General features: G+C 53.4%; 1 protein-coding gene across 2 annotated transcripts in view; it reads right to left on the reverse strand.

The window, feature by feature from the left end:
* Nucleotides 1-14,781, reverse strand: part of TMEM266 (transmembrane protein 266) — a 108,914-nt gene that overhangs the window by 34,844 nt on the left and 59,289 nt on the right. For both annotated transcript variants that reach the window (XM_077128479.1, XM_077128478.1), the window contains exons 4-5: nucleotides 4,076-4,230; nucleotides 1,081-1,154 (exon numbers count right to left, since the gene is read on the reverse strand). In XM_077128479.1, coding sequence (XP_076984594.1) covers nucleotides 1,081-1,154; nucleotides 4,076-4,230 — 229 coding nt within the window. The remainder of the gene's footprint in view (nucleotides 1-1,080; nucleotides 1,155-4,075; nucleotides 4,231-14,781) is intronic.

Consider the following 14,781-nt stretch of genomic DNA (forward strand, 5'->3'; position numbering starts at 1 on the left):
AGGCCCGAGCTGGCTCCACATGGCAATGCTGGGCTCCTGCATCCTCGGGCAACCCGATCACACCCCAAAATATTCTCGGCCCCATCCCTGTGCTGTGCTGCTCTGCCCCCGCAGGCCCGTCTGAGCTCTGGGACCCTGAACCCCGGGTGTCTCCAGCATACAGCATCCTGCCAGCCTGTCTCCGGGGGGGAGCTGCGTGTGTGCTTTTGTGCGTGTGCATGTGACCTCCCTGCAGGCTCTGTGCCTCGCTTCTTTCTGGCTTTCTCCGCACGCTCGCTGAGTTACACCCAAAGGCCCTAGGGGGTGGCGTGAGAGGGGAGGAGCGGCAGCACTCAGCGCTCTCAGGAAGGACAACTCCCCTGCTCCAGGGCCTCCAATGACTTCCCGTCGCCCGCAGGGCAGGGCGCGGCCTTCTCGGGTCAGTGCCCCCCAAGTGCAGGCTTTGGTGTCACTGTGACCTCCAGGGGACTTACCCAAAAGGAGAGAGTCCCTTAGGCCTGTGCAAACGGAGCCTGTCTTCCCGAAGCCTTCCAACCCACGCTCAGTCACGCAATTCCTGCACGCGTGCCCCGGGGACTCGCGTGGCCTCTTGCCTGGCGCAGCACCCCCCAGGCGCGCCCACCGCCCTGCTCTCTGCCCTCCGCTGAGGGTGGGGGGCACTGCAGAACCAGGACCAGCCGCATTCTGTCTGCTCTCCCGCCACTGGGCCCCCCGACCTCGGACTCCAGTCTGCCCCTCGCCAGCCACAGGGACCACATGTCACTCCCCTGCCCCCTAGTCTGGTCACGCTCCATCTCACCTTCACAGATGTCACCACCTGCCCCCTCACCTGCTCACCTGCTGGGACACCACTCAGGGCTCATCTGCTGTGGCCGAGCCCCCCACCCCCACTGGAGAGCCCAGGAGCCCCTCAGGGCACCCCCAGGCGCCCCCTGTGCTCCTCCTACCCCAGAACTCAGCCCCCTCCATCGCATTCCCTCTTGGGCACTTATTTGTCAATGTGTCGAGGGGTAAAGCCTGGTCTCCCCAGGTCAGGAGTCGGCGCAAAGAGGGGTGCGCGGGGCCCACATGTTGACCTACCTCTGAGAAGAACACAGAAAGAATGATCAGACTGATCCAATGAATGACACCAGCAAATTGGAATGCACTGGAAACTGCAACGAACACAAGGACAAGGGCCAGTTTTAGGAGAAAGGAATTGGGTGCGTTGGGAGAAGGGGCTTTGCAGGGTGGAGGTGGGTGCCTGGGAGCCTGGGACCCCTTGCATGAAGGTCCTGCCTGGCTGAACTCTGGTCAGAGCCAAGGGCAGCTTAACTGGCGTCTGCGATGGAGGTGCTGGGAGGTTTGTGGGTCTCTGAAATCTCCCCCACGGGCTGCCCGTCTGGGCTCCTGCCCCGCGTCCCATTGGCCCTGCTGGGCTTTTGGCTGAAGCCATACCCCAGGAAGGGCCCTCAGGCTTTCCTGCGCTTTCAGCCCTGCAGAGGCAGCTGCAGTGCCCTGGAGAGGGGCTTTCAGATGTCCACACAACCTTGCACCCCACAGCTCCTGGCGGACTCGGGACATTTCATTCTGAAAACCGCATGGCAGAGATGGCAGTGCCAGCCAGGGTGCTTCGGGGAAAGGAGGCTGGAGCTCGGGCAGGAAGAGGGAGCTAGGAGAGGGGAGGGAAGGGGAGGGAAGGGATGAGCTTCTCAAAGCGGCAGCGCGAGCAGGCTGGCGAGCTGGTAAAGCTGTACTCTACCGGGAAGAGCTGCCGGCCGCCAGAAGCTCCCGCCACATCTTCCAGCCCTCGAAGCAGTGTATATGCAAGGCTCTTGTTAAAATGCACGAAGCCATGACTGGCCCCTGAAACCTTAGCACGGCCTAGCATATCAGCTCAATCGGCAAAAAGGAGGACCCTAGGATGCAGGGCCAGGGTCAGGGGCACTCTGATGGAAAGAGGGAGGGAGGGGAGAGAGGATGGGCCTAAGGGGGATCCGGGCCGGGCACCCTGGGCAATGGGGTAGGGCCAGGCCAGGGTGGCAGGTGCAGGAATGCACAGAAGACATACTTGCTTTGCCTCCCCCGCTGGGTTCCGGCCAGGCCTGCTTTACGCGCGCTCAGAATCCCCACGGGCCAGAGGAAAAGGTAAAGCACCTTTGGGGATTTGGATGGGCTTAAAGCAGAGGATGCCACCGCCTCTCTCCATGCTCTAGGACCTGGGACCTCTCAGGGTGAGGAAAGTCAAGTCCTAGAGCCCATCGGAAGGGGAGAGGGCGATAATCCCAAGTCCCCAGGTGGGAGACGTTGGGGCGTCCTGGCTTTAGGCTAACGTGACCCCTGGAAGAGGAACCGGAGACAACCATGGGTTCCGGCCGTTCCAGGCCACATGAACCAGTGGGAACCAGGAGGCCGAGGCCTGTGTCACTCCAGATGATTCTGAAAACATAAAATCTTTCCCCATTATTTCTCAAATGAATTCCTGTGCCTTTTTTTACGGTTTGCTTTAGAAGAGCTATAAATCTCTGATTGTGCATTTTATGGAATTTAAGATGCCTTTTATGAGCTGCTATTGGATCTCCCACCCAAATCAATCACCCGGATACTTAATTTTAAGCAAAATTCCAGTGTCGGCTTGGTTCTCAGTTCTACCCGATGCCTTGCCACAACCCGAGCAGCTGAGGGCCCCAGCACAACCCACCACAGGGAGAGAAAGACTGCAGTATGGGCAAATCTCATAAAAAGCAGACGTACGGATGAGCGGGAGGGGAAAGTATACAACACGGTTTAATTGAAGACAGGTTGAGCGTAAAACTGTGCCAGTCACTTTATGCTGGGAGATTCTTTAATTGGAACCAAGGGGCCAACAGCTGCAGAAAACCCAACTGGGCTAATCTGACAAAAGCCATCTTGGGCTCATGGTTGAGCAGAGGAGGTGATGAGACTTGAAAGGAGCTTAGACAGACTCTAACAGAGAGGACCCAGTAAAGGAACTGGAAAGTTTTGAGCAAACAAGCCCGAGGCAAATGAGTGGGTCTGGAGGTGGTTGGCTCTTCCTGGGTTTTGCCATCGACAATTGCTCTGGGGCCAGTCATTTCAACCCTCTTTTATTGGCACTTGGATAATCCACCTTCCGAATCAGGGAAATGGGTGGAACCAGGGGCTATCCCCAGAAACCACTCATTCATCCAAAGTCACAAGAGGCGAGAATCTTGTCCCAGCCTCTGGGGCACCAAATAGGGGGCTGCAGGGTGTGGGCTGGGAAGCGGATCCCCCTGTCTGGCAGCCAGGTTGCCACGGCACAGCCACAAGGACAGGGCGGCAGTGACTAGTGTCCGGTTGCTTTGTGCATCGGGCTCCCAGAAATGCAAAACCGGCGAACACCAAGGGGCCCTGGTGGACAGACACCTGGCCCAACTGCTAAGTGGCTGGTGGCTTGAGGTCCCAGCCCCGGCACCTCTTGCCTAGGGCAAGTCATCTAACTTGGAGTTTTAATGTCCTTGCCTTTCAAATGGGACCATATCAGTCTCGCCTATCTTACAAGGTCATTGTTAGAGTCAGCTGAAAGGCAACATGCTTTAAAACTAACTCGATATATGTAAGTCACACCGCCAACATATGGCTGGATAAAAATGCTGGCATCCTTGTCCTGTGGTGACTGTCTCTATTTTACGACAAGGCGATCCACCCTCACAAACGGGAACTTTTTAAACTACAGAAAATTCCAAGCTGGGAAATTCCAAATGGGCACAATAAGAAATGCACACAGGGGTCCCCAACGTTCTCGATCTCATCAGTTTCCCATCACGGGATGCTGGGGAGAGGGGCTGAAGAGGCCACCTTGGGTGTAGAGGGGCAAAGCCATGTTGGGGGCGGCAGAGAAGTGCTGCCAGGTGCATAGTCCTCCCCGGTGGCGAGGCCCGTTGGGAGGGGTTCAGGGCTGGGGGTGGGGGCTCGGCAGCACGTGAGGCTGGGGGCCGGACTTTAGGGTCCCCTGTAGATCGCATTCTGCTGGTTGGGGACCCCTGATGGATGCAGATGCACAGTGAATATTGACATCATATGTATTTGCATATGTATCTCTCTTGCTACTCACACTGGAGAAGCTTTATATCTATTAGGAGTTCCAGAGTCAGGAGAATCACCACCAATATTACACAGGCTACCAGGAAACTGTTGAGACTTGCACTGAGCAAAAATACCTGCCACACGGCTGCTCGCTTCCCACAGCACGGCTTCAGCCAGTTAGACCTGCGGGGACAAAAGTGGGGAGAGGTGGGGGTGAAAAAGGGAAGGAAGCCACAGCAGGGGAGGCAGCGATCCCATCCCGATGGTGGCTCTCAAACCTGGGTTCTACGCAGCTCTGCTCTGTGCAGCGAAATGCAAAATTAGTCAAGAGGCCGCCTGGAAAGAGGAGACACATTTCATTAAGAGATAGACCTGGGTTTGCATCCAGACCCTGGCAACTCCCTGCATCTCTCTGCCTCTGTGTCCTCATCTCGTAGGGGAATTGTAAAGACTGGAGATTGCAGGTGTCCGCAGACAGCATGGCTGTATGGTAAGTGCTGCGTGAAAATCAGCTGTTACTTTGTTTCGGTGTGGTCTCAGAACCTAGCGCAGGCTGCAGGTGTTCAGCAGACCCTCCATTCACCTTTAATAGATGCTCAGCGAATGAATGGATGAATGTTCAGATTTTTCAGCTATGAAACACAAGGACTGAACAAGATTCCTGTTTGGCAAAGTGTGCGGTGTGGAGCACTAGTTCCACAAAACGTTACTTGATGAAAAGTTTTCCTGAGTAAGTTTTCGAAAATGTGGGTCAAACAAAGTTAAATGTCTCTGTGGGATATTTCAGTGCCTTTAATATGCTACAATGCATCATCAGGCTGCAGAAAGGATTATGGCATCAGCGTTTCCCAAACTCACTGGACTGTGGCACCCTTTTGTCACAGAGGTGGCCAGGACCAGTGTTCCAGGGCCCATCTTTTTGGAAATACTTGACTAGATGGTCTTGAACATTCCAAGATGAGTCCAGTGCTGATGGTGTCTTTCCTGAGTAGGTCTGGAAAGGAGAGGAGCCACAGACTCTCAGAGCTGGTTTTTTTGTTTTGTTTGCGCATGGACCAGGAATTGAATCCGGTTCTCCTGCACGGCAGGCGAGCATGCGCTCCACCACTAAACCGCCCACGCTCCCTCCTAGGCTTTTGATCAGGTACACAAGAGCCCAGGAAACAGGGGTGTGTCAAACTCTGGGGACTGGGGATGCTGAGGTCAAACCTGGCTGGCTCTGCCTGTCCTCCTTTGCTGGGGAGCTCTGGGGAGCCTGAAGCAGCACACAGCACCAGGCGGGAACCGTGCTGGGGCTGTAAGAAAAGGCACCCCACCACTCCAGCCTCAGCTTCCCCACCTGCCTGGCGAGTTAAATGAGAGAATGGATCTCACCTGCAAAGCACAATGTGGCTGAAATGGATGAATAGTGATGATGAGGAGGAAATATTTTATAGTTCAAATGCTTGGCCATGAGCTTCTGAGCTTCCTGTCCAGAGGCGCTCAATCTGCCGAAGCCCATTGCGAACAGGGCCACCAATCACCTCCTAAAGAAGCGCTGGGAGGAGCGGTCAGCCTTGTGGTTAAAACCTTGCAGTGCTTCTTGCCCTCTGAGACCAAATGGCGAATACCTGGAGTGGTTTCTTCAAGGCTGGGATTTCTTCCTCGCAGTCCACCCTGGGAAAGCACGAAGGAGCTTCCAGCTTTTGGGAGGTGGGCCTCAGCTCACTGCTCTCCAGAAAGCCTGGCAGGAAACTGGGCTTACTCAAGTCTTTCTGGATATTTTCTAACACCTATGGGGATGGCAGGCCCTTTCCTCGGCTCTGCCAGTAATGCAGGGACTGGGGGTTCAGTGCCCCCCACTTAGGAAGCTGGTCTTAGAAAAAGAGCTACAGGGATTTCAGCAGGTACTGGAGGGAGAAGATGAGGGCCTTTTGGACAGGGGGCCTGACATAAGCCCCCTGGGACCCAGGAGTGGGGTCTGGGGGTGAAGAGACCAGAAGAGAGGGTTCTCCTTAGGGAACAGGTACACGATGGGAAGAAAGGTCAGTGAAGGCCAGACTGTGGGGGCCACCGATGGATGTCCATGCCCATTGCAGGACGGTGCTCTCTGCTTCCTTACAAGCTCATGTGAGTCAGCCCACAAGAACCACGTGCAGTTCAGTTGAGTTGCCGGGCAAAATTTACCACTCCCAGTTAAATTTGCATTTCAGATACACAGAAAACAATTGCTTAATATAAGTATATCTCAAACAGTGAAGAGTTTATACTTACACTAAAACCGATTCATTGTGTCTCTGGAAATTCACATTCAACTGGGTGTCCTGTATGTTTATTTGCTAACTCTGGCAACCCTAAACTCAGAGCAGAGGGGCTGCAGGGAAGGCATGATCCAGGCAACAAGGCTTATCATTGAAACAACAACAACGACCCATCAGCATGAATTACAGGAGCTAGGTTTCTCCCTGTCAGAGAAGAACAGAATTACAAATACAAAAGGGGGAAGGCTAGAATGAATCCTGTCATGGTAGACTGGATGTGTTGGCATCAAAATAAATGCGTGGGTTTTAATACAGAGAGACAGAGAAATGATGCCCTGGTGATAACGAGCATACCCGGTGGCCAGGTCTTGGTTTGTAAATACCATTCTCCACCAAAGGGCACAGGACTCCTTGAAGAGACACATGGTTGCAACGCTCTGCTGGGCAAGTATAAGAGGAGCCTGTGACATCTTTCCATGCCACCAGAAAGTAGGGAAGTGCACAATCAATGTCGGGGGCCTGGAAGAAGGACAGGCCAACTCAAAGGGCCCCCCACAGGTCAAACTGGGGATGATTTACACATCCTGATAAATAAGGGTAGTAACAGGTAACCCACAGCATAGAACACAAAGCATGAGTCCAGAGTCCTTTCAACAAATACAGAAACGGAGAAGGGATGCTAGTTTTCTTATAGTAGAATACCAACCAATAAATGTAAGGGAGTGATGCAATTCATAGGTCAGAATTGTGCAATCACAATGCTAATACTCGTTTCAGGCAGAAGTCATCAATGGTTGCTAAAACTAGAGGGTGAAAGTCTGGTGAGAAAGGGTGTATTTACACAGTCTCAAAGACTGTGGGGGTTGCACGGGTGGTTCGGTGGTAGAACGCTCGCCTTCCATGTGTCTCAGGGTGGGGCCCCTGGGTGTACGTATGTTTGTGCCAATCTACTTGGTGGCAGTAGGAAACAATCCAAAGAAACATCGCAGTGGTCTGGGACAAAGGATTGCAGACTTTCAGACATCTGCTGGAGCACGGGGAGCAGAGAGGGATTATTTCAGAGGAAGAAGAGGGTCATTTCCAAGTGCACGTCCAGGACAAGACGCATGCTCAGAGAAGGCTTGTGCTTGGGGTGCAGGCTGATTTTCGTATTCACTTGGTAGGAAGGCTAAGCTCTGAAGGAGAGCACCGGCCAGCGCACAGCCAACGTGCAGACTATGAAAAGGTGTTTTTTGCATTTGTCTGTTTTTCTTAGCTCCTGGCATTCAAGGCAATCTCTGTCATATCACTAGTTGAATACAAACTTAAGGAACAGACTAACTTTTGTAGTGAACACATTAAAATATTATTAAAATAATGTTAAAATATTAAAACACGAAGATGTACGGTATGTGAAAAAAGATACAGTGAGGACACCACATCACTGCTAGAATTGTCCAGCCCACACAACATGGACCAAATCTAGTAGCAGGAAAACATTGGACAGACTCAAATTGAGAGACACTGTACAGGGTGGGCCATGGTGGCTCAGCAGGCAGAGTTCTCACCTGCCATGCTGGAGACCCGGGTTCGATTCCTGGTGCCTGCCCATGCAGGGGGGAAAAAAAAAGTGAGAGGCACTGTACAAATTATATGGCCTGCATTCTTTAAAAACATGAAGGCTGTGAAAGGCAAAGGAAGACAGAGGAAGTAGTCCAGATTAAAGGACATCACGGAGACTTGACCACTCAATGGAACATGTGATCCTGGGTTGGATTCTGAACCAGAAAAATGTATATTTTTTCTTTTGCTATGAAAGATATTAGGGCGATGATTGGCTAGATTGGAATCATGTCGGTAAATTAGAAAATAAAACGGTATCAACGTCTATTTCTTGATTTTGATCATCATACTGGACTTCTTTCAGAGACTGCCTGTGCATTTAAGAAATGCACACTGAAGAATTTAGGGGCGGGGGGTGCATGAGACAACCCATCACGGGTTTGCTGGTGCCACTGACGGTAAAACAGCAAGAGGGAAGGGGGTGGGCATGGGGGGTGGGAGGTGGGTCAGCCCAGACCTGAGGGAGGTCCACGGCCGGAGTAGACCCCAGCGGCTCCCCAGAGCTGCCTCAACTTTCTATCCTCTGAACCCGAGGATGCTTGTGCCCATACCAGGGCAGAGGTGGGCTGCGCACAGCCGGGGCTGGGCCACCCAGGCTCCCGCATGGCTGCCTTCCCTTCCTTTGGGACCCTCTGCCTTCCCGGGGCCAGCGCTGGGGGCTCGCTGTGGCTGACTCAACCCCGGCCTCCCACAGCCTGAGGGCAGGGGGGCAGGACCTTTCCCCAGCACTTCAGCCAAGATGACTTCCGGGGCTTAACCCCATCTTGAGGCCTAATCGAGGTCAAAATATGCACTCCCCAAACCTGTGCATGACCTTTCACCCTGAAAGTCACTCCCGCCTTTCTGCAAGGCCAGGGCTATAGGATCTTAAGAGCTGTCCCATCTGATAGGAGGCCCACGTGGGGCTACTGGGCAGTTGAAGTGTGGCCACTTTGAAATGAGATGGGCTCTAAGTGTAAACTACCCAGCAGATGTTAGGGACTTAGTTATGAAAAGTTAGAATATAGCTCACTAATTTGCATATTGATGATATGCTGAAATGATAATATTTTGGATAAATTGGGTTAAATAGGATATATTATTATAATTAATTTTGTCTCTTCTTTTACTACTTAAAACGTGGCTACTAAGGAATCTAAAATTGCGTAGGTGGCCCACAACATATTTCAGCTGGCCAGTGCCGGCACAGGGGATGGGGTTTATTTTATACAGATACATGTTAGAGCCAGAACTGGGATGCTGTCTGCATAAGGAGACAAAGTGTTAGCTGCACCTGCACATTTGCTGACTTTCTAATCAACTCTGAAAAGTAATGATTGCCAATACCTGTGCTGACCCAACCTAATGGAGGGTCCTGGCCCAGGAGCAGTAACAGGGGGGCGAGGGGAGCTGCTAAAATGCCCCGAGTGCCCTGATTCTAGGAAACACATTGTTGTGTCTTACTGGTCATCAGGTGTGTCGCAAATGACTTGTTGGGAATGATACAGCAGCAAAGTGCAAACAAGCTGTTGCCAAGAGGGTTCAAGGTTAATCCTGTCATAGCGCCGCCGGACTCTGCTATACTCTCTCGAGTACAGGGAAGCAGTCGGTTACAGGGCAATGCCCACACCCCAAGCCTGCCCTGGAGCCCGCGGGGATGCATCAGAGCTGTGAGCTTCATCTGTCATCAGGCATGTCAAGGACGGGGGTAGGGGGCAGGGTCGGGGCAAGGAGGGTCCTGGGAAAAGCTGGGTGCAGCCCAGACCCAGGCCACACCTCAGCGAGGTCCTTAAGCCTTCCTAGGTGATTCTGATGTGCAGCCCAGCTTGAGGACCAGTGCTCCCAGGTGGGGCCTGTGAGCCAGCAGCACCTGCAGCACCTGGGAACTTGTTAGAAGTGCAGACTCTTGGCCCTTTCCTATACCTATGAAATAAGAGTCTATGTTTTGGTGAGACCCCAGGGGATTTGGGTGAGATCCACTGCATTGCTGGTCTAGCTAGTGGTAACAGGTGTCCGAGGAGGGGTACAGGACATGGCCAAGGGATTCTGAGAGCAAGAGAGATGAGATAATTCAGGCAAGCATGTGCCAAGCCCCAGAAAGATAGGAGAGTGCGTGTGGGGTGGGGGGCTGCACCCAGGGTCGAGGGAATGGAGAAGCAGCTAGGCTGCCTGGAAAGGGTGCAGACTTGGGGAGAAGGCGGCAGCAGCAGCAGCAGTCTTAGCCACAGGCTCGAGGGCAAGCAGGCTACACAGCTGGGCTCCGAGCTCCATCTCGAAGGGCAGAGAGAAGGCACAGGGCCCAGAATCGGTCGAGCCACTGCTGTAGGGCCACAGAACCCAGGGATTTTGAGCAGAGGTCTGTAGGAGGATTTGCTGGGCATCAGATGTAGCATTTGGGAATCCCAAGCTGCTAATAAAATTTCCTGAAGTTCAGCTAATTCAGACATTCCCAGCAGACTGTTTTAGCAGCACAATAGAATGTGTCCAGTTCTAAAAGATCCCTGATATAATGGGCCAGAAGGGAAATCAGCACTGATTCTTTCATCAGAAAAGCTACTTGCCTTCCACCTCTTCTGGCTGCCCGGAAGCGAGGTGGAGCTGGGTCCCAGGGTGCTGTCATCCCTGGAACGGCCACCAGAGGGCAGGTGGCTCACGTTTCATATCTTGGTGCCGCAATGGCACGGGGACGGCTCCAGGCGGCTGGCGTGGGCTGCCAAGGCCGGTAAATGCCAACAACCAGATGGCATAACCCCCGAGCCCTCTGAGAAATCCTCGGGGGGCAGGGGAGCCTGGGCACCCATGCTTGTGCTTTATATTCTTGGGGCTTTGGACCCAAGTTTGAAAGAGTAACTTCTAGAATACTGAGATGAAGTTGGGCAAATTTCCGACGGGCTCTTCGGCAGAATAAGGCCCGGGGAATGGCCTGGAAAGAGGCGGCCTCGGGTCACTGCTCCGTCAGAAGGGCTCCCAAGCCTGGCACCGAGACAGCCGGGCGTTTAAAGGTGATGCACAGCCAGGCAACGCCAGGTTGGGGGGGGACCTGCCTGCTCCTGCAGGAACTGCCCCCCCCAGCAATGCACAGTGCACGTTGTGCAAACTGCACCTCAGCTCCTGGGGTGCAGTTCGGGGGTGGGTGGGTGGTGGCCGGAGTGCAGGAGCTGTGGAGACCTCCAAGTGGTCCAAGAAGGTACTCCCAGGCAGTGGAGAGTCATGGGGTCCCCAGGGGAGGTAGTTCATTCAGGAAAAACCTATTCCCTTGTAGGCAGCAAGGCCAGATGCCTCCATCAGCTCTACGCTGGGATCTTCATCCATCGACCCCCCAAATAAAGGAGCTGATGAAGGGTCAGGGGGAGTCAGAACCGCATGGTGGCAGGAGCTCAGAACGAAGGCGGGGACACTGGCTCCCCCACCCTGCCTCTCGGGGAACCCCTGCTAGACCAGGGGTACAGAACCTCTCAGAGCTGCCGCTCTGTTTGTTGACTGTTAAGAGCCGCGCCCCACCTCCACAGGCATAAAACACCGACGGCGTGCAAAAGATTCCAAGGGAAGTGTGGGCCCTTGAATCTCGCTCATGGGTCATCCAAGGACCTCAGGGTCATCCAGGGACCTCAGGTTAAGTTGTGTGGTCCGAGACCTTCTCCTGGCTCCATTGTGCTCCAACCCACAATACTGCAGACCTGTGGTCCCAGCGTCCCAGACCGCAGAGCTAGCCTCGGTGGCTTCAACTGTTAGCACAACCCCCGGTGGCCCAACTGGACTTGTTCTGGATGACTGGACAGCTGGCAGAGAAGGCCACGAGGCTGACTTAAATCCTCTGGCATTGACCAGGGCTTCGTTTTTATGGACTTAAGTACTTATAAGGCGCTTCCAGTGCGTCATGAGCTGTTCCAGCACAAGGCAAATGTTAACTCATCTAACCGTTTGGAAAGACAAGCATCTCAACTATTTTCTCTGTTGGCACTGGGGACAGCCAAACCTTTTCTTCCTTTTCGGGTTCTGGTGGCAGCTGGCATTTCCACATCACAGCCCCACCACCGACTAAACCTGGAGTACCACCTTGGAGTCTTAGTTTCCTAATCCCCAAAATGGGGACAGGTAATATCTGCCTTTGCAAGGTGGTTGTGGAGATTTAAAATATTAAAAATAACACGTGTGATGCTCATAACACAATGCTTAATGGGCAGCTACTATATGTGCCTGCTGTGTTGATGATTTAGGTACAGGGGTGTTAGAAACGGGATTTAATGATCTAAATATGAGAAGTTGTGACATTCCTTCCATTCTTCACAGTGATTAAGTGCCAAAAGGTGCCAGGCACTGGGTTGGGTGCTGAGTACATGAGAGTTAACAGGCCCGCGCCTTCGAGAGCTGGGAGCCCTGTGAGTCATCTCTGACCAGGCAACGGGTTACTAGTTCTAGACCAACCTGAAAAGCAAACCCCACCGGAAAGGAAAATGAACTCAAGTATGTAGGACATCTCCAAAGACACGCAATAGCAATGTCTTAGAACCACCCACCCAGTGCCCATGGGAACAACCTTTTCCTGAATACCTGAAAACATTTTTGGGGCTTTTTCTCTCTCACTTAGAGAGCCCCCAGATCAACAAGAAAAGCCCTGCCATGCCTCCCCTCAGTTTTCTCTCCCCGCTTCCAAGAGGCCAGCCTCTACACAGAACACATGCCACATATGACAGGAACGCTCGGTTTGGAGGTGAGAGGGAGTCTCCGAGCCCTTTGCGGAAACTGAACAAATTGAATTTTCCATATTGGCAGCTGCAGTTCTGCAATCAGAGCTAAAGGTCAGCCCCACCCCCACCCCCCCACGCCTAGGGCAGGAGTGAAGGAGGAGGGCCGTGTGCGGCTGGGGTCCCCGGAACCTGACATTTGCTTGGCCCAGAATCTCAGATGACTGCGTCCCTGGAAATATCAGCTCTGGGAAAGGCAGCAGAATGTGGCGGCAAGAGTCAGGACTGGGGGGCAGGTGGCCTCACCCCACTTGCCGAGGCATGGGAAGCCCCTGCGGGGGCTCAGGAGCTGACACGCTGCCCCAGGCTGGCCGCCCCTGTGTGCCGGGGCCCAGGCCGCTGTCCCCAGATCTCTGAAGGGCTGCCACGTGGGGGGGATGTGAATCTTGGGGTCCACGCCTGACTTGGGGTGAGGAGTGGGATGCAGCTGGACCAAGTGGCTTGTGCTGTGGGCTTGGGGGCAGCGGGCCTTACATGCACCTTTAGGGTTAGAAGCCAGGGTTGCCTGGCCGAGGGCCGCCTCCTGACCTGGGGGAGCGAGCAGGCTACAGCTTTCAGGGGCGCTGCACTTCTGCCCTGCCCGGCGGTCTCTGGGCTTTGCTGGGCCAGTCCCGTGTCTGCCATGCTCCCCCTTCTACGGCCAAAGTCTGGATCCTGGGTGCCTCTACAGACACCTTGTATCTCCTCCCTCCCATCCCCAAAGGCCAGGACTCCAGCTCACTGTCCCTGGGGATGGGGGGCCCTTAAGGTGAACTTCCCCTCCTCAGTCCAGGCAGGGCTCGCCACCCCCCCCACAACAGCTGGGGGTAACCGGAGGTGCTCTGCTGCCACCTGGCGGTCAGGTGAGGCAGCACACCCTGCAGGCCCCGGCAGCTCGACATTCTGCTGAGAAATATCTAAGTTTATTGCCTTCTTTATCAGAGAAAAACTTTGGGGTTCCTGCACCGCAGAAAAGAGGCTAACCTTTGGTTACCAAAAAAAGTTATGTGATCGGAATTAATCTCCTGGTTGGGCCATCAAGCCCCACCCTGGAAGTCTGAGTTCGCTAAAAATATAAAGGAAGCTGCTAGTCACAGGGGTCAGCCTGGGGGACAGGGACAGCTGGTGCACAGAAGAAGGAGTGGCATTTCATTATAGACAAAACTCAATGACACCAAGAAAGTCGACTATGAAGCTCCTTTTCTTCTCCTTGGGGAGAAAAGAAAAATAACACAACAGGCTTCACAAACCACGTGATACAGAACTTCTAGACTCTGCAAGGTCATGGGACGAGGGATTCCACCTTTTAACCCTGAACCCCAAAAGGCACTAAAAGCATCTACAGGATGTTACAATTGCAGTATGTAAAAGGTCTGAGGTGAATCTAACCTGGGTGGACCAGGGGACAGGAGGTGCTCCAGAGGAGGCCGCACAGGAAAAGAGAGGAAAGGTATTTCGGGGGCGGGTGGGGGGCTCAGGAAGTCCTTCCCCTCCCTTCTCTTTCCCTGAGCCTTTGCTGGGTTATCTAAAACTATTTTAGCCCTTATTTGGAGATGTTGCTACATGGGACCTTTTTTTTTTTCCCAACCTGATATCTCAAAAAACATCCGTGTGCTTTCATTAGCACATTTTCTTCTTCTGACAGTGAAGTTCTGGTAGAAACATGCCACTGGCGTCACCTCCACGTAGCAGCACCCCTCTCTGCACGTCTGAGACCCAGGCTTCTCCTGTGGGGGCAGCTGGCCCTCCCCTTTCATGAAGCTTCTAGGGACGTAAAATAGAAATACTCTTCTTACGAAACATCGAATGATATCTTCTGTTTCTTGCTTTATTTTTATTTTTGACAAAGACTGCCCATCGACTCTCCCACTGCTGAACTCCTGTGACCCTCTCTGTGACTTACTTTCACCGAAAACACAGGGAACCACCTTTCCATGTGACCACAAAGTCTCATCTGTAAAATGGGATGCTGAGCCTTGCTTTGCCTTCCTCCCCATCTGCTGTCACTGACAACTTGTGCTGGGCGCATGCCTCTCCACTAGGGGTGAGAATCGAGGCGCCTCTGAATTTTCAGTCTTGTGAGCCTCTTGTCCAGCCCAGACCCTGCCAACCAACCAGGCCTCCACTGCACTGTATGTAGTCGAATAAAAGAGGACAGAACTTCCCATCTGCACCATTCAGTGTCCTGT

The sequence above is a fragment of the Tamandua tetradactyla genome, chromosome 14 (assembly GCF_023851605.1).
Source record: "Tamandua tetradactyla isolate mTamTet1 chromosome 14, mTamTet1.pri, whole genome shotgun sequence".
Classification (NCBI taxonomy): Eukaryota; Metazoa; Chordata; class Mammalia; order Pilosa; family Myrmecophagidae; genus Tamandua; species Tamandua tetradactyla.